General features: G+C 41.3%; 1 protein-coding gene across 1 annotated transcript in view; it reads left to right on the forward strand.

Moving 5' to 3' along the window:
* Positions 1-26,982, forward strand: part of LOC119736992 — a 58,388-nt gene that overhangs the window by 9,614 nt on the left and 21,792 nt on the right. The window contains exons 2-14 of the mRNA XM_038211038.1: positions 6,562-6,597; positions 7,305-7,471; positions 9,268-9,378; positions 9,802-9,940; positions 13,991-14,299; positions 16,483-16,677; positions 17,158-17,251; positions 17,836-18,150; positions 19,829-20,064; positions 21,942-22,307; positions 23,423-23,583; positions 24,502-24,615; positions 25,778-26,030. Of these exons, the coding sequence (XP_038066966.1) occupies positions 6,562-6,597; positions 7,305-7,471; positions 9,268-9,378; positions 9,802-9,940; positions 13,991-14,299; positions 16,483-16,677; positions 17,158-17,251; positions 17,836-18,150; positions 19,829-20,064; positions 21,942-22,307; positions 23,423-23,583; positions 24,502-24,615; positions 25,778-26,030 (2,496 nt within the window). The remainder of the gene's footprint in view (positions 1-6,561; positions 6,598-7,304; positions 7,472-9,267; positions 9,379-9,801; positions 9,941-13,990; positions 14,300-16,482; positions 16,678-17,157; positions 17,252-17,835; positions 18,151-19,828; positions 20,065-21,941; positions 22,308-23,422; positions 23,584-24,501; positions 24,616-25,777; positions 26,031-26,982) is intronic.

Genomic DNA, 26,982 nt, shown 5'->3' on the forward strand with positions numbered 1-26,982 from the left:
CGGGAGTCCTGTTTATTACGTCACGATTTACTGTGGTTTGTTTGCTGCCCGCAATGACGACTTTTACACAAATTGCACGTTCGGGTCGAAACAGGCATGACAGGACTTGAAAAACAGCTCTCAAAAGTACCTTTTGTACTCATTTCATGACAGAAACAATAGTCGTTTTTATTTCATCACACCTTAGGCTACATATACCCAAAAAATGACGGAAATGTCTTCGAGCATTCCACAACCTCTTTAAGTACTCATCAGGGTCGATCTCGCCACGCCTGGTGGTGTTGAGCTGGCACACTGCGCTGTCTGCTTCCTGACCTGCCCTCTGATGGTGTCATTGCTGGTACGCTTAGATTTTGTTTATTTATTTATTTTGGCAAATACAAACAAACACACAGTGGTACATAAAAATGAACGTATTACATGTAAAAATAAAAACAAAGCCAAAGATAACCCAAAAAGCTGTTTATGTACATGGCTTATTTCCATTAGAGTCCTTAACCCTAACTCCCTAGGCCTTTTTGCTAGGATGTAGCCTCAATCCTGCAAAATCCTCCAATTGGCCTCATGGAAAAATAGCATATAGCCTCAATCCTGCAAATTCCTCCGCTATTTCTTGAATATGGTCCATGGAGGGGTGACCACTGCCAGAATCCTGCAAAATCCTCCAGCTATGACTGTCAATAGGCTGAGGCAGAGGCAGTGACATCCTGGAGCAGTGCGGAGGATGTCAAGTATAATCAAGGACTAAATTTATGCATGGCTGAGCATAAACAACACAAGGTCCGGCCCAAGACCTTGACACAGTGCGTACTCCGAAATCAGCAACCCACTTTTGCCATGTAACCTCAATCCTGCAAATTCCTCCAATTTGCAAAAAGGATTTTGGAGCATTCAGGGCGGTTAGGGTTAAAAACACACACACAAAAACATACAAGTACAAGAATAGGCCTAATCATCAAAGAATGATTATTAAAAAATCAGCCGGTTAAAAAAATGACTGAGAAGAGAGATATGCCCTTTTAAATTGAGGATGATTGTTGGAACATTTGATGCTGTTGGGAAGTAAACTCCATTCATGAATTCCGGTATAAAAAAATGTAGTGCACTCTTGCCCTTTATTCTTGGAACAACAAAATTGGCGGAACTGCCCCTATCTGGTAGAATAATTATGCACGTCTGAAACTTTCCTAAATTTAAGATTTTTCAGATTATAATTAAGGGGCTCTGATTAAATGTAATTCTTTTAATGTTATCCTTGAAAATTCACTTTTGTGTCCAAATTGTTTTCAATTCTTGTTTTGCCATTTTGAGAGGGTATTTTGGTGCCTCTTTGGTTGTTATGCTTAGTGTGAATTTCCATATTTATGCATGGGCAGGACTGTGGTGTCATTCTGGGCCGAAACCAAGTTGCCAACATGTTTTTGATATTTTTCTTTCATTAATATAGTTCTTTTCTTTGGTGATATGTTGTTGTGTGAGCACATACTTGGCAGTAAGCTACAACCAAACCTTTCACGGGAATGTTTTCAAGATAAAATTTTAGGCTCACAATTTGAACAGAAACCCCTAATCTTAACAGTGTCTTCCTAAAATGAGATCATACAATGTACATGTAGCAACAGTGACCTCAGTTGTGCAGAAACAAACAAAAACATTGTAAATGTTTAAAGAAGTGCAGTTTTCAATAAAATCAACAAAAAAGGGATTGTAGTTAGCTTCATGCATTGAAAGGGAAAATACAACATTTGCAAACATCGAAAATTAAAACTACCAAGTTTTTACCAAAAAACCTCACTAGGATGTTGGTAAATGACAGTCTAAAGCATCCTGTAAAAACTTCACACCTGGTGTGAAGTCATTTTCAAGAAAATGGTACTTGTATACATTTCCAATGGTGGTCGGCTGACCACCGTTGGAAAAACCTAACTATTTTCAACTACTGCTCCAAATTTACCATTTTTTTTCCAGTCCAAATTTCGTTTGCTATTGGTTACATGTTCATGAATGGGCAGGCCAGCTAAACTGGTTCCCTTACCTTACAATTTTCCGGCATCTATAAATTGAGCCATTTCATCTTTAGTGGAGTCAGGGATCCAGACTGATCTATTATACTAACCCCACAATAGTTCATTTCTGAAAACTATAGCAAAAGCCAATGATGTACATTCCCTTTAAGAGAAGAAAGTTGCACAAAATGTGTTCCTAAGACAAGTCATTGCATGGAACCTGATATTTTTAAGTTAAGCTCTCTCCACTAAAAAAAGTCCTTTCTGAATGCCGAATGAAGCAATTACTGCCTCTCTGTTTTCTGTTCACGTTTTTTTTTCCCCCCTGTGAGGATCATGTCCAGACAGACCTTGACGATCGTTCAATTACACCTAATGGCTCTAATGGCTGCAGTGCAGCGTCAATTTAGTAACCATCTAAATTGACTGTTGTCGTAGGAACCTGTCCTCAAGCTCTTCTTAATTTAAGCAGCCATCTAATTATTACTTTGTCCTTCAGAGGACCATGATAAACGGCAATATTTGTAAAGCTAGGAGAAAAATGTGCTTTTTTTCTTTGTATATTTGACACAGGCAGTTGCCGTTGACTCAAATGATAACATTTTACATTCACTTTAAAGAGAAATTGGTAATATTTTATAGTTATTATTTTAAGCTTCATTTATCCTCCAAGTAATCCGTTTTCTGGGGGGGGGGGGGGTGGGCTTATTTCTTAACCAATTCCCCTTGGGCCCCCAAAAAAGAGTCTCCAGTTTCTGGTATGGAGCTTGCCCAAAAATTGGTGCGGCGACGCGGCTTTTTTATTTTTTACCTGATTTTTTTGCTTCAAATGTCGGCTGATGACTGTAAATGGTGCCCGACTAAAACTTAGTGCAAATATATGGGAGTCCAGAGAGGCCACATGAAGCTTATTTTTGACCATAACCCAATCTAAAAACACGTTAAAATTGTGCAGCAGCAGGATTCCAGTCAAACCAGTGAGTTTGGCGGTTTTGAGACATCATCTTTCATTGAAAAAAAAATTCATTTTGCCGATGCGCATGGCTACGGCGACGCGCGCGCATACCAGAAACCGGAGACTTTTTTTTTTGGCCTTATGTACGGTTCTTTAAGCCAATCAGTTTGATAAACCCTAACCCTCCTCACTCCTCCAAATTCCTCCTGGCGGTTTTGTAGGATTCTAGAGGATTGAGGATGAATTGTGATTGAATCACATGAGGATTTTGGAGGACTGAGGATGAATGGTGATTGAAGATGAGGATGATTTTGGAGCATTGAGGATGAATGCATTTTGAGGCAGGACTGTCTGATGATTTTGAGGAATTTAGGTGCCGTTGCAAAATTTTGGAGGATTGAGGATGGTTCTTAGCAAAAAGAGCCTATGGGTTATATTATTGATCCCTCCACTCCACTGCCACTAATTTAGGCGTTAGTTATCCTTCATTTAAACGCGAGTGCAACATTTTGGGATGAGGAGGATTTGAGAGGATTGACGATGAATGCATTTTGAGGCAGGACTGTCTGACAAATTTGAAGAATTAAGATGCTGTTGCAAAATTTTGGAGGATTGAGGAGGATGGTTCTTAGCAAAAAGGGCCTAGGGGCTTAGGGTTATTGATCCTTCCACTCCACTGCCAACAACCAACTTTTTTTAGGAATACATTAACAAGCTCATTAAGCGGCTTAGAGGTAGGACCTTTCATTTACGAACCAACAAACGCTATTATGAGAGAAATGCACCGTGCAATGTATAATTATGCAAATCGTGCTTTAGCTAACCCTAACCCCCTAGGCCCTTGTTGCTTACAACCATCCTCAATCCTCCAAAATCCTCCAAAATTTTCCAAAATTTTGCAACTCCGCCTAAATTTTTCAAAATTGTCAGACAGTCCTGCCTCAAAATGCATTCATCCTCAATCCTCCAAAATCCTCCTCATCCCAAAACTTTGCACTCGTGTTTAAATGAAGGATAACCAACGCCAAATCCTTCAAAATCATCAGACAGTCCTGCCTCAAAATGCATTCATCCTCAATCCTCCAAAATCCTCTTGTGCTTCAATCACCATTCATCCTCAATCCTCCAAAATCCTCATGTGCTTCAATCACCATTCATCCTCAATCCTCCAGAATCCTCATTTGATTCAATCACCATTCATCCTCAATCCTCTAGAATCCTCCAAAACCGCAAGGAGGATTTTGGAGGAGTGAGGTGGGTTAGGGCTTTAGCAATGTTTAGTCGGCTCTGGCAACAAAAATGGGGCCGATTGTCTGGCCTTCAGCCTTTTCAGTATACATGTAGTGGGTTTAGATGCCTCATTGAACGTGCGGATTAACATTGGCAAAAGAAAGTTAGTATAAAAGGAAACGCAAACACGTCCATACAATACACATCTGTACAATACACACCCCTTTCTGTAGTGTCATTCTTTGAACTATTAGTAATTGAATGGCGCCCGAGGGTGCACCTTGGTATACATGTAGTTCGCAGTATACTTCCCAACCGCAGACAATGGAGTTGACACCTTTTGAATGTGACGGCGCGGCCGTGACTGGTTCACCACCACTCATGGCTTCAGAGAACTCATTACCATTACCATGAATGTCTGAAGAACTTCCGGGGGATTTGGTAGAACTTAATCTTTGTTTTCTCTATAAATATTGACCGCTTATACTGTGTACACCCTAACCACAACACTTTGATAGGGAAAAGTCCATTTGACACAGCAGTGATATTTTTTTAATACGAATTACGTGTAGTAGACCTCACAACACTGACAATTTGGTATGAATTCATACGCATTCAGTTAGATTAAATGAACATTCTCATAATTCAAAACGAAAACTATAACTTTGTTCCATAGCACAAAAACTTGAATAAAAAAAAAAAATTTGAAATTGTATCTCATATTCTCAGTAATAACTACATGTATAGATGTAGTAACACATGTAGCAACCTGATGACGTTTACCCTAGTAAGGGCGAAAGAAAATAAAACGAGTTTGCAATAAGACATATCCTTTACCACCAGCCATATACATGTAGTGTGCAAAATGAATTGGTCATTCTGACTTAATTACTTTAAATACATGTACTTCTGCTTTTCAACTAATATGCGCTGTACTACATCAATGCAGTAATTGTCTCCCTGGGCCCATGTTCCCTACAGCTGGTGTGTAGTGAGAAGCGTTTCAAATATGCAACACGCATTTCAGTGGGGTTAACAGAGGGGCAGGCTTAGAAAATGACGGAAGGGTGAATGACTAAGGATAATGGACGACCGCTTCAGACGAACTACATTGTACCTTTTTTTCCAAAATGTTCTATTCACATGATGAAGGGGGACAAAAACCTACTACATGTAGTCATACAGTGGCCTCATCACCTTTCATTGTCTGACAAGATGTACGGAGTGGTTTTACGTAGGCGATTCATGTACAATGTACATTGTAATCTGAGGTTTTACAGAATTCTGAGGCTTTTTGGTGTACATTTTACGAGTTAATTCATGGAATTGAGATACTAAACATTCCATAACTGGAATGCTGATACCTTCAGAGTTGTAACGATCTCACTGATTTTTGTGACTCGAGTCGAGTCGAGTCATTTTAAAGAAGTGACTCGAGTCGAGTCGAGTCAAACATTTAGCTCGAGTCAATTCGAGTCACGAATATTTGAACACTATACCAAAATTGATAAAAGGAGGCCATAAGTTTAGCCAGCGTTCGAATCCAAGAGCTTTATAAGAAATCGCCCAAAGCCAATGATGAAACAGCGAATTAGAAAATGTGTTTAACAATCTGGTTCCTGGATAGTATTAGGGACTCGAGTCGAGTCGAGTCACCAAAAATTGTGACTCAAGTCGGACTTGAGTCGAGTCATTGACTCGAGTCATTACAACTCTGGATACCTTAATCTCAGTTCCAAAAGAATCACTCTTTGTGAAATGGAAAGTATGAGAAAACTTTTAAGAGCTTTTAGGCTTAATAGTTAAAAAAACTGTTATGTAGAATTTTAAGACAAGATATTCCCCATCAAGAAAATATGAGGATGCCTTAAAATTTGAAACATTGTACCTCATAACATACAGTGCACCTCGTATTCAATTCAACGTGATGAATACTTTTAAATCTTTAAAATAAGAACTTTTGACAGATTTGTTGGTTAAAAAGTCATGGTCCTATAACATCAGAGAAAAAAACCAACGCACGTTTTGCGAAGACTTTTAGTTCAACATTTTAAGTCAGAAAAAGAAATGTATGTTATCTAGGGCTAAACATTATTTTGTTGAATATTTTTTCCTCAGCAATGAGGCTCTGCTGATTTTGTGCTGTGTGCATATATGTAATTTGACAATTTGGCCAACTTAGTAAAAAGTGACCTTCGGTTGATTTTTTTCAAGTGTGAACTTTTATAAGTTGTAAGACACAAGCTTCACTTTCCAAATCGGGTTCTTCTCTTGGGCTATTTGGGTAAAATTGAATAATACAGCAAAATATAGTAAGTTCAGGTTCATTAAATCCTTGTTTTTATATTTTTTTAAATTTTTTACAAATAGATGCTGCGCTCCATTCGAGAGAGACGACAAACAGGGGTAAGATACAGTACACTGTACATGTACATGCATATAAGCATAAGAGAAGCATCTGTGCGTCCCAAAATACCCGAAACTTTTTTGCGAGGCTCTAGCGTCATTTCTAAACCCTTTTGAAAATCAAACCAATACTTACCAGGGATAAAGGTAAGATTCCAATTAAGCTTTAAAATGATATAACAATAATGGCGGTACGTGTTTCCGAGGCGACGCTAGAGCCTTGCAACAAAAAAATGTTACGGGTATTTTAGGACGCGCTGCAGTAAAAAGCTCATTCGCTTTTTGTCACTTTGTTTTCTATTGACAAATAATGCACTCATGATTTATGAGTAAAATCCCAATGAAATGTTACGATATGGAAGAAATTTGTATGAAATATAAATGTAACGTCTACCTGTGCATTGTCCCCTGTCAAAAACAATGTTCAAATGATATTTATTCGCAAAACACTTGCAATGTATTGATTTAATTCGCCCATGCATTTATTTTCCCGGCAACTTTGATAGTTAGCAGAAGTTTCAATGACATGTACATTGTAAAGGAGAAATGTCAAAACTATGGCGTAGACTTACATGTACATAAGGAACAATAGAATAGAAACATTGCAGTTTTCTCTTGCTGACAATTTTGTCACACTGATAATGCTTCCACTCCTTATGCTCCAGCACACCTTTTAACTTTAACTTTATGATTTGATTTTTGAACAGGGCGGTAAAAGGAACGATGTCCTACTTTTCCACGTCGAGACCAAGATAGCGGTGCGATTTGCCAGCACCACCATCACCAGTCGCATCAGCAACAAGGCTGCTGACTCTGAACCCCTGGACTTCATCATGCAGTTACCAGTCAGCGCGTACATCACCAGCTTCTCCATGTAAGATCTCTACCAAAATGCTTACTACAGAGATGCCACTTTTCCGGTTTAGTAGTCTTAAAAACAGTCTTTGTGTATGTTGTTGCCGAGCCTGCATGCGATACAAGCGGCCAACGTATTTGCACGCAGTATACATGTACAATGGCGCCTCGCGCGTGCTTCACCGCGTACGGGCGTGTTGTGTGCTAAGCACACGTAGCATTCAGCCTGGAAATCAAGTCTATCATTTCAGCTATCGGTGGTTTCCGATCGCAGTGATATATGTGAATACAAAAAATGCGGGTACCAACCATGTTTTCGTTGAGCGCATCGCGTAGTGCACGGATCATGTACACCGACAGCAGTGTTGTGGAATCATGCACGTTTCGTGTCGAATATTACGTTGGAAACTCGGGTAGGCAGAATAAATATTAGGAATATGGAAAAAGTCAAAGTGATTGAACGAACCGACAGCTTTAAAGGCCATAGAAGCAAAATTAAAAATAAACAGAACTTGGCTTGGCTACAAGATAAAGATGACAACGGGGACTTTGTGTCGGACACGAAGTGGCTTTTTCACACACACAAAAGTTCCGTTTTTTGAAGCAGCCGTTCCGTATTTTTCAAGCAGACCCAGTTCCGTTTTTTTCAAGCAGACCCTGTGGCATCTCTGATTACTAAATAATTAACTCCGCCAAGGATGATGGTTTAATCGGATTTGGTTAGTTTGTTGGTTGGTTGGTTTGTCTGTTAACAAGATAACTCAAAACGTTATGGACAGATTTGCATGAAAACTTTTTTAGGGATGGGCCTTGATGCAAGTACAAATCGATTAGATTTTGGAAGTGATCCGGATCTGGGTCTGGATCCAGGATTTTTTTACAAGATTCTTCACCATTTATGTGAGTACAAATTTCTTTTGGGTTTACCTTAGCGGAGGTTTGCGCTCTCTGAGTGCTTTCTGGTTCAAAGTATTCATGGGTCGTTTCTTGTTTAATATCGCGCAGGGGAAGCTAAACAAACATAAATTTGAAAAGTTCAAGTGTTAATGTGAACCCGATTGTGACTTTAAGGATCTAACTGACCTATTTCATTTGGAAGAATGTAGAGAAAGTTTTGCTCATTAAGACTTCTCGCCAAGTAAGTACAAAGAAGCATTATTTCTTGAGAATGAATCCAGTTTCTAGTGTTTTTGGACTCAAGCTAAAAAGCCCAGCAAGACCGCTGTGCAATGTAGCATGAATTTAGGTTTTATGAAATACGGACTCATAGGTGGTATTGCGCATGCTCATGCATAGATAATTAGGAGAGGGACCGGTCACGTGAGAGGGTTTTAACCAATATAAGGGAAAAGGAGTCCGATTTTCATAGGAGTCCGATTTTCATATGACACTGCCACTCATTTTTTTGCAGGTTAATGGGTACGGAAGTGCTTGGAAGTGATGTCATTTGAAATTTAGATCTGTATGAAAATTGAGACAAACCATTTTACTAAGGTCTCATCCTCACAATTTATCTTTGACTTTGTTGAATTGTTCTTTAAATCAAGGAAACATCTAGTACATGTATGGCCAGAGACAAACGGACAGAGTCAAATTGACACTTTACTTCGGACCAACGCACGCCCCTATACCGCTTCTGCCTGTCTTTTTAACATTAAAGACTTGATGGAGAGGAGTGTGTTTTGTACTATCCAACTTTGGTTTACAAAATTTAACCACTGTCGGTACGGTGTTTGTTCCGTATTCACTGCGCCAAGCTGAAGATGGAAGTATTCCAAAACTAAATTCCGCAATATAATCTTTGTTTTATCCCAGGGAGGTTGATGGAGTGACTTACTACGGCAGAGTGAGGGATAAGTGTGAAGGAGAAGACGAGAATACATTCGATGCGTCTGGAAGTCTGTCCACCGGACGAATCACTACTCTGTAAGTACATTGTACCTTCAATGTTTTCTTGTATACTTGCCAGATGCAAGTCCTACAGCTCCATTATTATTATTTTTCATTTGTTTACATAAAGTTTGTCATAAAGGGTTTCTGTTGAATGATGGACATAATTTTGCCTCTAGATGTCATTACGTCAGGAAGAGCCCTCATACACATCAAGTTTAAAAGTATTGTCCCGAAAATGATTGACTTTAAAAGCGTGCTTGATGTTAAATATAACAAGTGTTCTTCAGGCACTGGCACATCACGTTTTTGGCAAAATGGTAAACGTTAGACTTTTTAAGCTATTCATTTCTGTTTAGAAAACAACGATAGTAGGTCTTAAATAGGGCAACATTTAGGAAATCCGATGCAATGCAGTTAAGCAGTTTTTGGTTTCCCATTCATGTTCTCGTGATGCAGGGATCCTACCAGAAACACGTTCATGGTGACTGTCAACGTCGCTCCCGGAGATAGGGTTGGTGTGATGGTCAACTACCAAGAGCTGCTGGAGCGAAGCCAAGGGTGGTACACGCAGAAGATAAGCGTCAATCCACAACAGGTAAGCACGAGTGTGCTGCACGATGGGGATAAAGCATAGAGCTATATTAAATTACTAGAGCGCTAACTCGATGTACACAGTAATGCCTGGTGGGCGCATCCATGTTTGTGCACAAACCTATAGAAAACTCGAAATTTTGTACGGCTATTTGCATATCTGCGTTTGTTTTCCATACTGGTGCGTCATCGAAGTCGATACGCCCAAAACCGAAACGCACGATAAGCAAATGAGCGTTTCATTTTGCTCCATGCAAACAGCACAACGCATGCGTGTCCCTCCGCTGCAGATGCGCTTTTCGCCGTGACGCTTTTTGAACCATCATGACACGCTTATTAGTTGTTTGCGTATCATCTACTTGCGCGTTGCATTTAGAGTGCACTTTTAAAATTCAATCCATCTTTTTTGATTGTGTTCTACAAACACGCACATAAAATCAAAATGTCTGCGCCCAGAGCGGAGCAATACATAGTACATACTGTGCATTACCTTAAAGCTACAGTCCATCATTTGCAGCTATCCAAAAAGTACCTGACATAATTATTTTTGAAAAACATACTCTGTTGAAAGATAGTAAGGGGACTAAACTCCCTGTGAAATGATTCTTTCTGGCATGCTGTCATTTTCAAGAAATCAACGAAAAAAGGCCTTTCTAACGATGCGTCTATAGAAAGACACATCGTTGGAAATTTCCGTTAGTATTAGTTCATTTTTTTATTCGGCAAAGCATGCAAGTGTTGATATGATGCACACACACCCGTGGTCGCTATAATTCATTGGATCAGTGCGCGACATCGCGTAGCTGCAATTGGCTCAGTGAGAACGTGTCTCGGATGCTGAATTCAGGCCCAATTCAAAAGACGATTTAGCAACTTTTGATTTGTCTCGAGATCCTAGAATGTTGTTTTTATCGAAATATACAGCTGAAGCTGAGCTGAAACTTCATCAGGTTAGTTGTTCAGCACCCTTCCTTAGATTTTGAGCACGTTTGTTGCTTCAAATGAACAAAATGCAAAAATTACAAATGATGGACTGTACTTTAATTGTTGAAACAAGAATGGGAGTAAAATTAGTATACATGTAACTACATGTATTGTTGTTATGGGAAATGGTTCCCTTAGGGAGACTTTCCAATAGGGTTATGCACAATTGTTTTCCCAACGTTTCCTTAACCCCAATTTTCCCTTATCCTACCCCCACAAATTCTGGTATATTTATGTTTTTGACCATGAGAAACCGATCTAGTCTATTTGCGACACTAAAATTTTGTCTCTAAATAATAGCCTAGTTGTGACATTAGGCAGATATTGAAATGTTTCCCTAATGTCTGGTGTCTACACCTTGGCACAAACTTTGACGTGAGTGTGCGTTCAACCTGTGAAAACAACACCATTGAATCGCGTGTGTTGTTTGCACGAGCAGTTCTCAAAAACTCTGCAAGCATGCAACCAATCCCAGCGGCATTGCAATTTGCGCTTCCCGAACATGCACATTTGAGATGGGCACTGCACTTGTATTAAACTATAATGATATAAAATGTCTCCTTAAGGGTGCGTTAAAGCTATAGTCCATCATTTGTAATTAGTGCATTTTGTTCGTTTGAAGCAACAAAAGTGTTCAAAATCTAATGAAGGATACTGAACAACTTACTTGATGAAGTTTCAGCTCAGCTTCAGCTTCATATTCCGAGAAAAACAGCATTCTAGGATCTCAATTTCAAATCAAAAGTTACTGAATCATGTTTTGAATTGTTTTGTAATTGCAGCTATACGCGGCGTCGCGCACTGATCCGACGAATTATAACAACCGCGCGCGCGTGTGCGTCGTTCCAATACTTGTGCGCGCTGCGCTGAATAACAAAACGAACTACTAATTTTAATTTTCCTACGGTGCTTCTTAAGAATCACCGTTGGAAATGCCTTCTTTCGTTGATTGCTTCAAAATGACAGCTTCCCAGAAAGAATAAGTTCACAGGGAGTTTAGTTACCATACTATCTTTCAACCAAGTTTGTTTTTCAACAGTAATTACGCCAGTTACTTTTCGGATGGCTGCAAATGATGGACTATAGCTTTAAGGGTACATTAACAGGAATTTAAGGACAGCTCAACTAATTACATGTACTGGAAGTACATTTTTTTTTTCCCCTGTTTTATTCAAAGATACAATCAACAATTAAATAACAATAATCTATGTACATGAACAGTTAATCGTCTGCTCTATAGGTACTAATGAATTACACACAACAAAAAATTCTAACAAAACAGTTTACTCGACATGACGAAGCTGGAGTTCTTGCTCAAAAAGGATGATAAGGTTGGAATACTGGCCAAATTTAAAACGACTCACTGTTTGTTTACCTATATTAATTAAAGTATTCAGAAACCGATAACTATTGTATGTTTCCCCGACCCCCGTATGTTTTCCACGGACAGACTGATCGATTTGCCATACTTAGATGCAGCAATCTTTTCAATTTCGTTCCAAAGGGGTTTTACCATTTTACACGACCAAAAACAGTGTTCAATGTAATCAATACTATCATGACAAAATGTGCAATTTTCTGAATCACTCTTCTTCCTTTTGCAAAGCCAGACTTGCGTGGGGTAACAGTTATGAATGATTTTCCAATTGATTGAAAATGACTTTACTGTCTAGACAGCAATAGTTGAGCCTGTTCCATATTACATCCCAAACAAAGTTATGAGTGGCGAATTTGTTTTTCCAAAATGTCTCTGCTATGGGGGTACATACTGTTATTACCAAGCCCATCACAATTAAAAAATTATAATCTGCGCAACTCCTACAAGTGCAACTAGGTTTGAGGAGTTCTCCACATTTACCGGGGAGCATATATCTCAGAGATCTGAATAAGACCAGTAACAATGCAAGTCTTGGCTACCTGTCAAGATCATCCTTCGAATTTGGAGAATCGAAACTCCAAAAAGACCACTGAAGTTTGCAAACTACACATGTACATGTACAAGAAGAAAATGAAATACAGTATGCCATATTATCTTACATGCCTATCAAACTGTGACATGCTACAAAAACCAAGAATCGCAAATCTAGCAAAGAGTCCTGGCATGCCTGGAGTAAACAGTTTGAAATATTTAGCATCCCGTGGGCAGTGGCGGCGCAAAACTATAGGTCACGCCAGCATCAACAACGCTTCGCAAACAGCGGCTTCAACTGATTGGACATGCAACCCGGCGCGACGTACCACTCTCATTGCTCTTGGACAAAAATAATCAACCTACAGAACCATACCGTAGAGGTGGCTTATGCGAACCTGACCAACAGCAATTGTCTGATGACCTGAGGATGGTTGGTATATTGGCTCGAACCAGCAACACCAAATCACTCAAAATGCCGAACAGTGGAAAAGAACAATTAACTCGTTATGATTGTCATTGTAGTCACTGAGCAACGCCCGTGTGCAGCACGTGCACAGACGTCATCAAGATGATGATGGGGGGGGGGGGGGGGGGGGGGCAATTGGGGGGCAAGAAAATATTGGGGGGGGGCAGTCAAAAATCTTAAGCCTGTGTATGTGTGCGCTTGCCCATTGTCAATGGTACAGAAATACAATGTAAGCCACTAAATAAACTTTGAAGTGTACATGTAGTCATTTTTATGAATGAGAAATGTATCAAACTGCAGAATGGTGTATAACAAATGTATACGTAACGAAATGTTCAAAGACGTTGCCTGCACACTATCTATACACACTATCTACGGCTGCATAAATGCAAGTGTGGCGTGTTTTGTCTAAAGTACCAATGTTTATAAGGCTTTCATTGACCCAGAATGTGTCCACATTTTATGAATTTGAACAGCAAAAAAATAAACATAATTAATCTTTGTTGGTAAAGTGTTTGGACAAAAACTGGGGAGGGGGGTGTGGAGGGCAAGGAAATAATTTGGGGGGTGGGGTGGGGCAGATGTCCCCCCCCCCCTCCCATAGCACCGCCACTGGCCCTGGGACACAAATGGTAAATGAACGTGAAGAGGCTGGACAGATTTAGGCTACAGGTTTTCATCTCTGTTTACAGGCCGTGCGTGATTTCAGCATCAAGGCCTACATCACCGAGCCCCAGGGGATCAGCAAATCGGAGGCCGGGATCATCCAGATCTCGGGAGACAGCTCCGGAGCCGGGGGACTGGGCGCCCTGACCCGTACCACCAGCTCCTACATCTCCCTGGAGGAGTACCTGAGCAAGAGCGGCAAGTCGCGGGTCAGCATGGAGTTCACGCCCAGCAAGCGTGAGCAGCAGACCATCGGTGGCCAGCCCTCGGGCGTCAATGGGGATTTCATCCTGAGGTACGACGTGCAGCATGAACTGAATGTTGGAGATGTACAGGTAGGCCTGGATGAATTTTGCAAAATGGGGGGGGGGGGGGCATTACTGGACCGTGCCCAGTCTAATGTGGCTTTCTTACATGTAGATGTAGGTATAGCTCACCAGAACTTAACTGGTTCGTCACTCGTCACTCAAATTCTGTTGAGAGGCAGGTGGCTCTGGACACAATGACGCACATACATTGGGGATAGCCTGACTGTATGATCATGGAGCTATAAAAAAGGCTCCATGGTATGATCAAGGACAAACCATGCACTCCCGCTTATAGTCGTTAACTGATCGAGAAGCCATTATCTCAGTAGGGTGCTCATGAATGCGAACCAGGGAATTCCGTGTTCGCGAAAGCCACATTAGACTGGGCACGGTCCAATAATGGTGATATACTTTATAAAGATATTTTATTTTGTAAAGACTGCCATTTTCCATTCAAATGCCATTTTTTTTACCAGCGCTCCCCCCCCCCCCCCCAATAATTTGTAAAGAGTGCCCTTTTTTCTGAATAAGTACCCTTTTTGCTGCCTTTTTTGGGTGCCATCAGCTGTTCTGGGTGCCTTTGTTTAATTTCACGCATGTATCGCCCTGAAAAGCACCATATATTATCCGCCAGTGTGCATAATCATCGGTTTTGAACAGCGCCCCCATCAACAGATGGTAGCAGCCTACCACTTGCCTGTTTTTTGTCTGTTGACTGAATTAGACTAGTCACAGTGCTTGCTTGGAATCTGACTGTTTGTGGCCAGCCTGTGTACAAGGCATATGGTAGAGGATGAGGATTGATTTGTTTGACTGTCTGTGCTGTTCAGATAGCAGGAGGGTTTCAATAATGTATTTCTTATACTGCTTGTGAGCTTTTTCTCTAAGGAGAAAATGACAAACTCACACAAAGTAGCCTTGACCATGGCGTTGGGCTTATCGATTCGCCGATAAAAAAAAATCGCCGATAAGAAAATCCCTTATCAACTTGGCAAGGCATATAATTGCGTGCACATATCGCGCCCGTACGCTGCTAGTGAGAAAGTATCTTGTACCATACAGCAAGGCTATGCTTGTACATGTACGTATATACGCACGTACATGTACATCACACGCGTACTCGTACAACAGCCATGCACACACAGTACTGTACATGTACATGTACATGTACATGTACATGTACATGTACATGTACATGTACATGCATGAGCTAGTCCGCGTAACCCAACGCCTTGATGGTTTTGAGTTGACCCAGCAAAACCTATTACGGTAATGAGGTACCACCCCCTGCGTATATACTGAATTCTCATTGGTCAGCCCGCGATAGGCTAACAAACACGTCGCATCCGCGAAGAAACGCTGCAATGGCGGCCCGTTGCTGTGGGTGAAAGTCGTTCAGTCCCAGTCTGTCCGAAGCAGTATTGAAGGCTCCAACGAATTCTGCAGGTAATGCTGTCATTAGACGATCGTTGCCCACTCAAATGGATTCATTACACGAGCCGAAAAACTCGAATCAATGTCAAATAGTTGAAAAAGTGACGAACATTTCGCTCTCGCTAAAAAGACATGGAAGACGCCATGATGACTAATGCATTATGCATGCCGCGTGACGTCACATGATTCTTGTGAAGCTTACGATTGGTCAGCTTAAAAATGAATTAATCATACTATTGGGAAGGTTGTTTCATGTGATTGGTCCAAGACGAACCTACATAATCATTACGGCATACCCGCATACCTGAAGCCCGCCCATTTTTTTTCCAAAACTGGACGAAAAAGTAAAGAAAGACATTAAACCCGGAAGTTGCAGACCCAACAAGGCGGTCGTTCGACAGGCCACGCGGCGCGTAGATCCCCCACACGTACCTACGTACACCCACACGCAGAACATAGTAGGCCTACATTTACTGCCTTATTACACCATGCGTACAGTCCGTACTCACGTGTGTGTGCTTGCTGGTTGTGTTAGTACCGAACCGTTTGTACGGACAAGGGTCGGTGGTACGGTACACGCACGGACAAGGGTCGGTGGTACACGCACGTAGCCGCGTTGATTGTGGGTGCAGGGCCCGATTATCTCCCTTCGACAAAAAGCCGACAGACCGCATTGAACAAGGCTAACACAAAGCCACATTTCCGAATATTGAATCCATGGTTCCTGCTAATGTAGCTTGGTAATCATTCTGTTCTCGAATCTTACACTTCCACAGACTTTTGGAGACGTCTTCGTCCATCATTTCTCTCCCGGTGGCCTGAGTCCCATCCGTAAGACTGTCGCATTCGTCATTGACGTGAGCGGCTCCATGTACGGGCTCAAGCTGAGACAAACCAAGGAAGCCTTGGCCACGATCATTGACCAGATGAGACCCAGCGATCGCTTCAACATCATCCCATTCTCAGATGAGGTAAACCTTGCCAAATAAAAGCAAGTAGTTTGATGGATTCTGTTGTGTTCATTGTATGTGTTGAGTTGTGATGAACTGATCTACACACTGGGATACTCATGACGAGTTCATTCCATGCAAATGTTGGGTGTTGAAAACAGGGAAAAATGTGGTGATTTCCACTTCTCGCACTGCCATCTTAGTTTGATACTAAAGTAAACAGCTGAAGTACTTTCAAATACATCCTAGCTAGTTCCACAGGCACGGCTAAGTTTTGTCACGTCTAGGAGTATTTGTGTTTTGTTTGTAGTTTAACAAGTATGAGCTTCTCAATTTATTTCAGATTCTTAGACAGAAACAGTCTGTGTCTCCTAAACGTCCAATTGTTGCCCATGATTATCGGCATAAAAGCTCCTATATAGCCACATATCTACACATACATATGTATTAATTGTCATTTATTTGCACAATGCTTTATTTTTGTCGCTTTGCTTTTCGAAGGTTTACTTTTGGAGGGAGGATGAAATGGTCGAAGCGTCGTCAACAAATATCAACAGAGCCAAGGCGTACATCACTGATCTAGAATCAAAAACTGGTGAGATAACTACACCTATTTGTGTACTTAAACCAGGCAGCATACATTTACATTTTCTTCTGAAAAATCCCTACCAACTGGTGACATGATAATTAACCACGCGTCTTCCAAATGCTGGAATCAAACAGCTGAATAGGTAGCAACATACCTTTAAACTTGCTGTCCTGGATCCTGCAAAATTAATCCATCCGAATGCTTTTGAAGGGGGTTCGTAGGATGAAAATAAGCAAGTCACAACTTTACTTTATACGTTAGACATGATAACTCTTGAAAATTGACATACAGAGAATGCACCATGGGGCATGTCGGGTTTTATTATTATTGTTTATTTCTTGTAATGAAAGCAAGGATTCCTCAAAAGCGCACTAGGCACTGTAGCTCGCAAGCCTGAAGAAACCTGTAGAGAGGAGACAATGAGAAGAAATTAAGAAAAAGGGACTGAAAACCCAATCCACATGTTGGTTGAGGCGGAATTCGAACCTGGGTCACAGAAGTGGAAGGTGCAGTACATGATTCAGGAGGGTTCCTGGCAATGAACCGAGAGATTTGGCGTTAAATAATATTTCCCTCCTCTTGACACAAAGGTACCAATCTGAATGATGCCATGATGGAGGGGCTGGACCAGCTCCGCTTGGCGGGCGCCATGGACCCGATCTCGGCCTCAAACCCCGGCATCTGCATCCTCTTCGTGCTGACGGACGGCGTGCCCTCCAAAGGTGTGACCGACCCCCGGACCATCGAGCAGAACATCCAGAGCGGCAACCAGGGAAAGTGCTCGGTGGTCACGCTGGGCTTTGGCGCCGACGTGGACTTTAACTTCCTGGCCCGGCTAGCTCTGGGGAGCTCTGGCGTCGCCAGAAAGATCTTCGAGGATTCTGCGGCCTCTGAGCAGCTCATTGGTGAGTCTCAAACATGTAGTTTTGCCAGATTTTATATACCCTAAAAAACAATTTAAAAAAACTTATGGACGGACTTGACCACAAAAAACTTGACCACATCTTTGTTATTTCCTTCGGATTATGTTGGTTAGGCTATCTGGGTATTGATATAAGCACCGTTTTTTTTTATTTTGAAATAAGCACCGTTGATGATCTAAATATCAGTGTACACGGAAATTGAACTTGTTTGTTGATCCTTTTTCACACTGTTCTTATAATTATCAACAACAAATGTCCTTGATGTGCCAATTGAAAAATTAAAGCGGTCGTATTTTTATGACTTATGTCAATCTTTGTATTAAAAATTGTGTTCTGTAATTATAAACACATCGCACAGGGAAGGTCTAAATGTGACCCGCTCTGCAAAAATGAGTCTGATGTCGCATAATTTGAATTCAAGCTTTTGCCATTTTGAAATGGAAACAGTAAAAATTTGCTCAAAATTTTGATTTTTTGTTTTTGTTTTATTTTGGTTGTTTGATAGTTTTAGTTCAAATATCTTACACAGAAATGTAAATATTGTAAGAAAAAGAAAAAAAATTATGAATCTTTGGTGCTTTTCTTGGTTAGTTACAGTGTATTTGACATTTTTCAAAGCCTTTTTTCTCCATTGAGACACTTCTAGCTTTGCAAAAACTTTTCAGAATGAAACAAGCACAACAATGCAACCAAATGTCCTAGAGAGGTCCGTGATATACCAAATGAAAGCTTATTTCATTCCCATTTTATTAATGTAGTTAACTCAAAATGACAGTTTTGCCACAACAGACTCATTTTTGCGGAGCGGGTCACAAATATGCTTCATAAATTTAAGTGTTTCAAGATGAACAGTCCTTTTCATTTAAGTTGTAAATGTGTTTTCTAATAATATTGGTACTGATCTAGCAAAAAAATACTTATGGTTTTAAGTGAAATTCTTGAGATACCAGCCCTGCACCCGATTTCATGAATCTCATTGTAACTTATGATGCATCGCAGTGCTGCGACGCATCGTATCCCTACGATGCATCGCAGCTGCGACACATCCTGCGATTCATTTCACAAAACACGTCGTAAGTGCGACGCGTCGTACATGTACAGGTGTATTTATAGCACAACTCAGTGACTGTTTTATGTATTTAATCAGCGTACAGTAAATAGTCGTCTGATATTCAACAAAGAGTCTTCGGATCTCCGCTCAAAATTTGTTAAAACGTAAAACAAAATGGCGGCCATGTGATGCAAATTTAAAGGAAAACAAGCTCTCAGTGGACTGTATAGCTACTTCGAAATTTCAACTGCAATATTCCAGGCTGATTCATGATTGCTCAATGAATTTTCTATTTACAACTGTACACACATTGCCTCGGTATTATAATCTCGTTTATGTAATGTTTATGGCATAAAACTGGTGAAGAAAAGGACGCTTCTTGTTTTGCAATGACCACTAGACACTTCCTAACTTGCGACATGTTTTAAGCTGTTGTCAAGGAACTTATGACGCGTTCAACTCATCTTTTGTGAAATGGATTATACGACGCGTCGCGAGTTGCGACGTGTTACACGTCGTAACTCGAGTTGCGTCGCAGCGCTTCGTTAAATCTAAAATAATAATAAGCTGAGTTACCGGTACAAAGCACGGTTTCTTTCTGACTCACAGGTGTGTACGATGAGGTAGCCACGCCCCTCCTTGTCAACGTAGCCATCGAGTATCTTGGCAACGTGGTCAGCGAGGACTCGCTGACTCAGACCGTCTTCCAGAACTACTTCGAGGGATCCGAGTTCGCCATCAGCGGTCGGCTGGCAAACCTGCTGGCCGCCAACCTGCCCATCCGAATCACGGCCATCAGCGCGACCGGGGAGATCACCATTGAGGAGTACGTGCCCATTGCAAATGTAAGTTTCACTGAGAAGACTATCAGTGTCAACAAACAAAAAAAGCACCAAATCACTTATCATTTCATTTGGTACTTGATGTGATGTGTATTTTTTTTTCGTCTTGGGAGAAAACTCAATTTGTTAACAGCTTTCAGAATCAGTTATTATTCCCTTAGAGATGGTCGGTACTAATAGGTATCTTGAAATATATTGGTGTCACAATAGAGCCATTGAAATATATTGGTGAGACACCGAATTACTGTGCACTTTAGAAGGTTTACATCTTTCATTTTTAGTCCATTCAAGAAAATCTCACCAACAGGTATAACCAACATAAGTTTTACAACTCTTCCTATGGGCTTCGTGCGCCAACAAAAGAGGGCGCGTTTTTACGACTTTTAAGAGCTCTATGGACGGGCACACAGCATGTGCGTACTGTACTATTCTGGTTTGCGCGCGAAGAATGCATGACTTCCTGAATGTGCCAGAGCTATTAGCCACAGCGTCTTCGCGTGAGCGTCAGGCTTCGTCGGCGCGAATACGTTCAAATTTAACTTGCGATAGTCTCCCAGACTAATCCCCATCCCAATATTTTTGGATCATTCGAAATACCAATGGATGGAACGGGAACCAGTCTATAGGTCTCCCCCGACTCTTTTTTTCTGACCGTTGAAGGAGTACTTGTGCACAAAGCCCATATGAATAAACTCTTTGGAATAAAAATGACTGAAATGAATTACATTGCAGACTCCCATCCATATTTTCAAAGGAGGTTGTCCAGTTGTGTGATTATCGGAGAGTGAATTGCCTCTGTACACAGAGTTTCTTTCCAGCGATTTCACGCAGACAGCTTCACAAGTACATGTAGCTGGGATCTTCAGTGTCGACTCAGTTATCAATTCTTTGTCGCCTGACGGCCAGTATAAATTCATGTTATGCTGTAGCCTGAAGAACATGATTTTTGTTTGCGCTTGTTGTTTTATACATGTACGTGCACTCCAAAAAGACCTGGGTCAGATTTTCCCCCAGAATCTGGCTCCTACTTGAACGGATATATTTTTGGGTCAAAATTACACTCTCTGGGTCAAATGACACTCTCTGGAGCATTTTTTTAACAGATCCTTTGAACCTTGAAATCGTTTCGATCCAAAAAAGTATCATTTTGACCCTGAAAACTAGCAGGTCATAAAGGACCCCGGGTCCTGGGTCAAGTCTGACATGCGACTTTTTAGAGTGTGGCTTCTAGTTCCTTGCACATTTCAAAAAGCAACCACATCTTTGCTTTTCCTGCCTAGCTTGTGCTTGCTTTCGTAGATTTTGTTGAAGATGTGTGCTCTGGAATGAAATGGAAGGCCATTGCTTTTTGTTTATAAGCAAAGGGCTTCTAATAAGCCATTTGCAAATAACCTATACCCTTTGCGAGTTACATTTGAATTTATATCTGGTACACTGAATTGCTCAAAATTCTTGGCACGTTTTAACTTCGAATTCTGAAGACCAAATTTTACACTGTTTCTATATTACATGATTTGGGGCAAGCTCTTGCGTAGTTATGTAAAAGACGCTCAGCATCAATACATTGCTCACAGTGGGTGAGAATGGCACAAAGATACTAGACCATTCCGGAGCTGGGGGTTTGCTTGCATAAGGCTTGCCCCAAATCATGTGATTTAGCACAGTCTCAAATGGCTAGTATTGGGTTCAGGGGTTTGCTGGGAGTTATTGGGAGGTGCACTTTGTTCGTTAGCTTGCACATGTATCAGCACAATTGCACTGCCTCTCTGCAATACGTATATACCATGCACACTCACACATTTTTATTATGTTCAGTGAATTGGATGCTAGAGTAGATAGTGCAGTTGTTCAGATTTTGCCATGTATTCACATTTTTACAGACGAAACCAGCGGTCCTGATCAACTCGGAGAACGTCCCTGAAGGCTTCGCCGAGCGCACGGCCGCCTTCATCTCGCTGGCCCAGCTCTTCAACCAGTACACGGTGTCCAACGATCTCAACGAGCAGCGGGTGATCATAGCCAAGTCGCTGGAGTTGTCCCAGCAGTACAACCTGCTGACTCCGCTCATGACCATGACATTCGTTGACTCTCCGCCAGGCCAGGACGGCGGCAGTGCTGTGGCCGTCCCGCCGGGGCTTCAGTGGGGCATCCAGGGACCCGTGTACGGGCAGAGGGGCCAGAGCGATAGCACCTTTGGGATAGGAGGCAGTGCGTGCGCTGATTTAAACATCGGAACTACCCCAGATGTAAGTAGCCTTATTTCAGGAAGACTGTTCAGAGATAAACAGTGACTATGTAATTAATTTAATTAAAAAAAAGTAAAGGTAAAGGGGGCGAACCTGTGTTAACAGGAATTGACTGCCCATCTCTCTTTCGTTAGCGATTGGGCCAGACTCATATGCTGCTGTGGGGAGATGCCACACCTCCTCCACAACGAGTCTGTTACCTTCCCAGCATTGAACAATGCAGGTACCCATTTAACACCTGGGTTGAGAGGGGTAATTGAGGTAAAGCGCCTTACTCAAGGGCACTATAAACGCATGTCCACGATGGGGCTCGAACCCACAACCTCACGAACATGAATCCTGTGCTCCACCGCTAGACCACACGTGCCCACATTAATTTAATAGTCTTACCTTTCATAATCTTTTCAGAAATTAAACCATCTGACGGTGCATAGAGCACACTGTTCAAGAAGTCAAGTTGGCCAGATACAACTCACATAAGAGATTCACATACAGAGTATAGTTAAAGTAAAAGAAAAGCAAAGTAAAGTAAAGTCTGTCATGAGCCAGTGTCATGAATGTTGCCCATCAGGCCGGTATTTATCTCCGGTTTCAGTGGCATGAAATGACTGACAATATTTCTATTCTCCCTGGATGGGATGTGAGTCCATCACAGGTTACTCCCCAGCTAATGCTGGTCCCCATTCATACTCCTGGGTGGAGAGAGGCAAGTGGGGATGAAGTGGCTTGCCCAAGGACACAACATATGGCCAGCAGCTGGATTCGAACCCCTGACCCTCTGATCATGAGTCGCAAAACCTAATAACCACTAGGCCACACTCCACCACTCGCATACAAAGTTTCATCCCTAAATTCCAAAGCATGTACTTATCACAGTCACCGGCCAAGAACATTATCCACATATGTCATCCCTATTTACTATATATTTTAAGAACTTGATCGTTAATCCTTGTCGTTTGATATTCCCTGCCATTGTCTGGTGTTCTTCTTGGTATTAAAGAGGATTGAAGTCAGGTTAGTCAGCGAAGCTTTGACCAAATGTTGAAGGAAAAGATGAATTTAACATTTACCATTGTGATCATTCCTACCACTGTTTTAACTTTATTTTCCAACAGATACTGATAAACTTGGAAAGACTGCACATCGAGTCCCTGATCACCGACCGGTATGCTAGGACCACCGTGACCGGCGAGGTGGCCAACCGGGCAGCCGACCGGCAAGACGTGCCTTTCACGCTGCATATCCCGCCCGGTGCTTTCATCTCCGACTTCTCCGTGTAAGTCATAAAACATCAAATAATCCAAAATTTCAATGATAATGCTGGTGGTACTTTACCGGGATTTTTGTACACTGATGGCATCTGGCAGTGTGCAAAACTTGAACTGTAAGATTTTTCGATTTTGAGTTGTGGGGCTCGTAACATTAATAGGGACTCGAATCTTTACGTGACTGCTGCGTTTGACTCTGATCTAACTTGAGTCCTGGGGAACATGGTATAAGAACCCTCCATTCATTAATAAGGGAATAAATGTGTGCTTGGCAGGTTTTAATCACTCTGTTTCAGACCGCTTGGAGTCTGGGTGTTGATATTCGCCTCGGGTAATTATCAGCACCCAGACTCCAAGCGGCTCCATGCAGTCTTAAACAGAGTGATTAATACCGACCAAGCACATATGTATTCCCATTCATAAATACCTTTTCGGTAAAAATAAAATCAAAACTTTTCGGTCAACAAACCCCAATTTTGTTCAACAAGTTCACTTCATGTTTTTGAAACACCCCTCTAGCTAAACAATGGAGTGTCCAGCTCGCGAGTAAGATGTAAACAACTCCTTTTATGGAGATTGACGCGTGCGTCGCACGTACTGCGCGATGTCGCGCAGAATGCACCTGGGGCATAATTGCGTTGTGAATTTAGGACTATAAAATACTGACCAGATACTGACTCACTGGTAGTATTACGCATGACTACGTGAGGATTTGGATCGTTCAACCAAAAAAAAACGGTAAGAGCTGGCACTGGATTTTTAGGAGTCCATATTTCACGTGACATTATAAAAGTGTTTAAGAATGGCTAGCCATGTCTTTATCATCCTTTTGAGACCAACCACATGATGGGCTCTCGACTAATAGGAATGGGTAAACAGTTTCTTAGGTTTTTATGAATATGAAATCAACGTACTTTTATTTGAAGTGAGCTGAATGGGAAGACATACACAGGCAAAGTAGAAGACATCCGGAACCCAGACTGGCAGTTGGCTTTTGCTTCAAGTACAGACGGGCGGCAGGTGGTGCTGGTGACTAAACGGTATTACATGTATATTTTTATACCAAATTTACAGTCACTAAGATAATCTGTTATCATTTTTGTACTACATGTATCTTTGTTTTTTCCTCTATTTTTTTTTTACCACCGCTTCTTGTTCTTGTGCCTTTTTAGTCCTTGAAACGATCTGCTGTGGAAGATGCACATGTTTGTCACATACATCTTTTATAGTTATACTGATTCATTTTGCTATTTAATCAGTAACGCAATATTTTATCAATTTCAGGATAATTTCTTCCATTAAGATGTCAGTTTTATCCGCGGTCAGGGGCGGATCTTGCTTTCAAGAAATGAGGGGGGGGGGGGTGATTCCGAGGCATGTCCCCCCGGAATATTATGGAATTTACAATGATTTCTCATGCATTCTAAGGCAATTCAAGAATACATTAAGGAACTTTAACATTCTATTGATAAATTTTGACCACTTTCCTCAACCTCATTGGGTACGATCTTGCTGCGCCTTGTTGTTTCTTATCATGCCTTGCGCGATCATAGCCCCTAGAATTGTGTAATTTAAACGTTCCAAATAGTGGCACACAAGTAGTGGATGTATCTAACGTGTGACACTGTAGTGCTAAAAAAAAATTAATTTTATGTTGGGTAGAATCATTCCTTTCAAACGTGATTTTCATGCGGCGTTATTTATTAAGGATTTATATTAAATGTACGTACTTCTGTTGTCCCTTTGCAACACAAGATACAGTTTTTTTTGGGAGGGGGGAGGGAAACGATGCATCCACAGTCCATATCGTTCATTTATCGCGCAGTTTTGAAATAAATGTCTGTACGTAACCTGACGCGCAGGACATATCACATGAGCGTATATAGGGCGTGCTGTCTTCCAAATACGCATGCAGTACGCTCTGAATAGCCGGTCAGCGTCGTTAACGTATTCCTCACGGCCAGGGGTTAGTGAAGGAAAGTGCGCGCGCCCATGGAGTCAAGGCTGCATTTTACTATAGATTCATAACATAAGTCAGCGGTTGAACGGGAAGCTGGTGGGGGGGGGGGGGGCTAGATCTGCTACTTCCCAAAACAATGCAGAAGTGTACATGTTTTATTTTGTAAATACATTACAAATGTCATGCTTAATTACAAAATTGGCTTAGTTAAAAGTACCAAACAAAATGTATACTCCCATCAGGGATCCTACCAAAGACACGTTGATGATGCGTGTGCTGGGCGTGGCCCCGGAGTCCACCGTGACCTTTGACCTGACCTACGACGAGCTACTGGAGAGGAGACGTGGCGTCTTCGAGCACCGAGTCAACATCTGGCCGGGCCAGGCCGTGGAAGACCTGCAGCTGGACATCTACATCACCGAGCCGCAGGGCATCAGCGATATGTTCCTCAAGTACGCACCGCGGGCCTCGGAAACGGACGAGGAGGATCTGCGGGTAAATCAAAAACGTCCATTTGTAGGAGGCATTCTTTTGAAACAAGACACTCATAAAAATGCATTATTTTATTATGGAGGCGATTTATAAAATAGTAATAGAATTTTGTGGCATTGTATCCACTTCATACAAAATACTGAAATAAGGCCAAATAATCCCTAAACAGTCAAGTTTTCTGTCGATTTGAAAAATCAGTGAATCGATATTTATTTCGATGCTTTAATGAAACAAGCAATTTCCCTTTGTGAAAAACTACTCGAAGTACATGTAGTCCTTCATATGGCTCTTTGAAAAGAGTGGAAGTTAATTAACTTTTTCAGAGTTATTTTTCACTCTGTGCCATAGTGAAAAACCACTAAAGCAAGATGCAAACTTCCCTCTAAAAGAGTGAGAAACGACTCGAAAATACTGAAAAACCACTCGAAAAGAGTTGCCCCCAATAGGGCTCTTATATAGAGTGGTTTTCACTCGTTCAGCTTTAGAGAGCTATACCTGTCTATCTGCTAGGCATTCTCTAGCATGATCCTTATGCACAAGTCAACCATTCTTGTCGTGCTCCCTGAATGTATTTCATAAATTGTGAACTGTTGAATGGGACGGTGCCAGACTATTTATTTTCTAAAGCGTCACTTTAATTTTGTTTTACAATGTGGCTTAAAACATTAGGGTACCGTATGTTTCATCACAATTTCTAAATTATTCATCAGAGCAGACTGGTATTAATGTCATTGCTTTCATTTCTCTACACAAGTTCCAAAAATAAAGATTTTACCTCACTCTCAGTGCAATAATGGCCGATTCGTGAATAAGCCCCTAATATACATGTAGAATATTTTGAGGGTAAACTTTCATTCATGAGCTCGGCGGATGGGTTTTAGGCCTATTTACAGGTGTGTACCCCTGTATTAAAGTATCATGTAGTACCGTATTGTATAATGTAACTCTGATTTTG

The sequence above is a fragment of the Patiria miniata genome, unplaced genomic scaffold (assembly GCF_015706575.1).
Source record: "Patiria miniata isolate m_02_andy unplaced genomic scaffold, ASM1570657v1 HiC_scaffold_3, whole genome shotgun sequence".
Lineage (NCBI taxonomy): Eukaryota > Metazoa > Echinodermata > Asteroidea > Valvatida > Asterinidae > Patiria > Patiria miniata.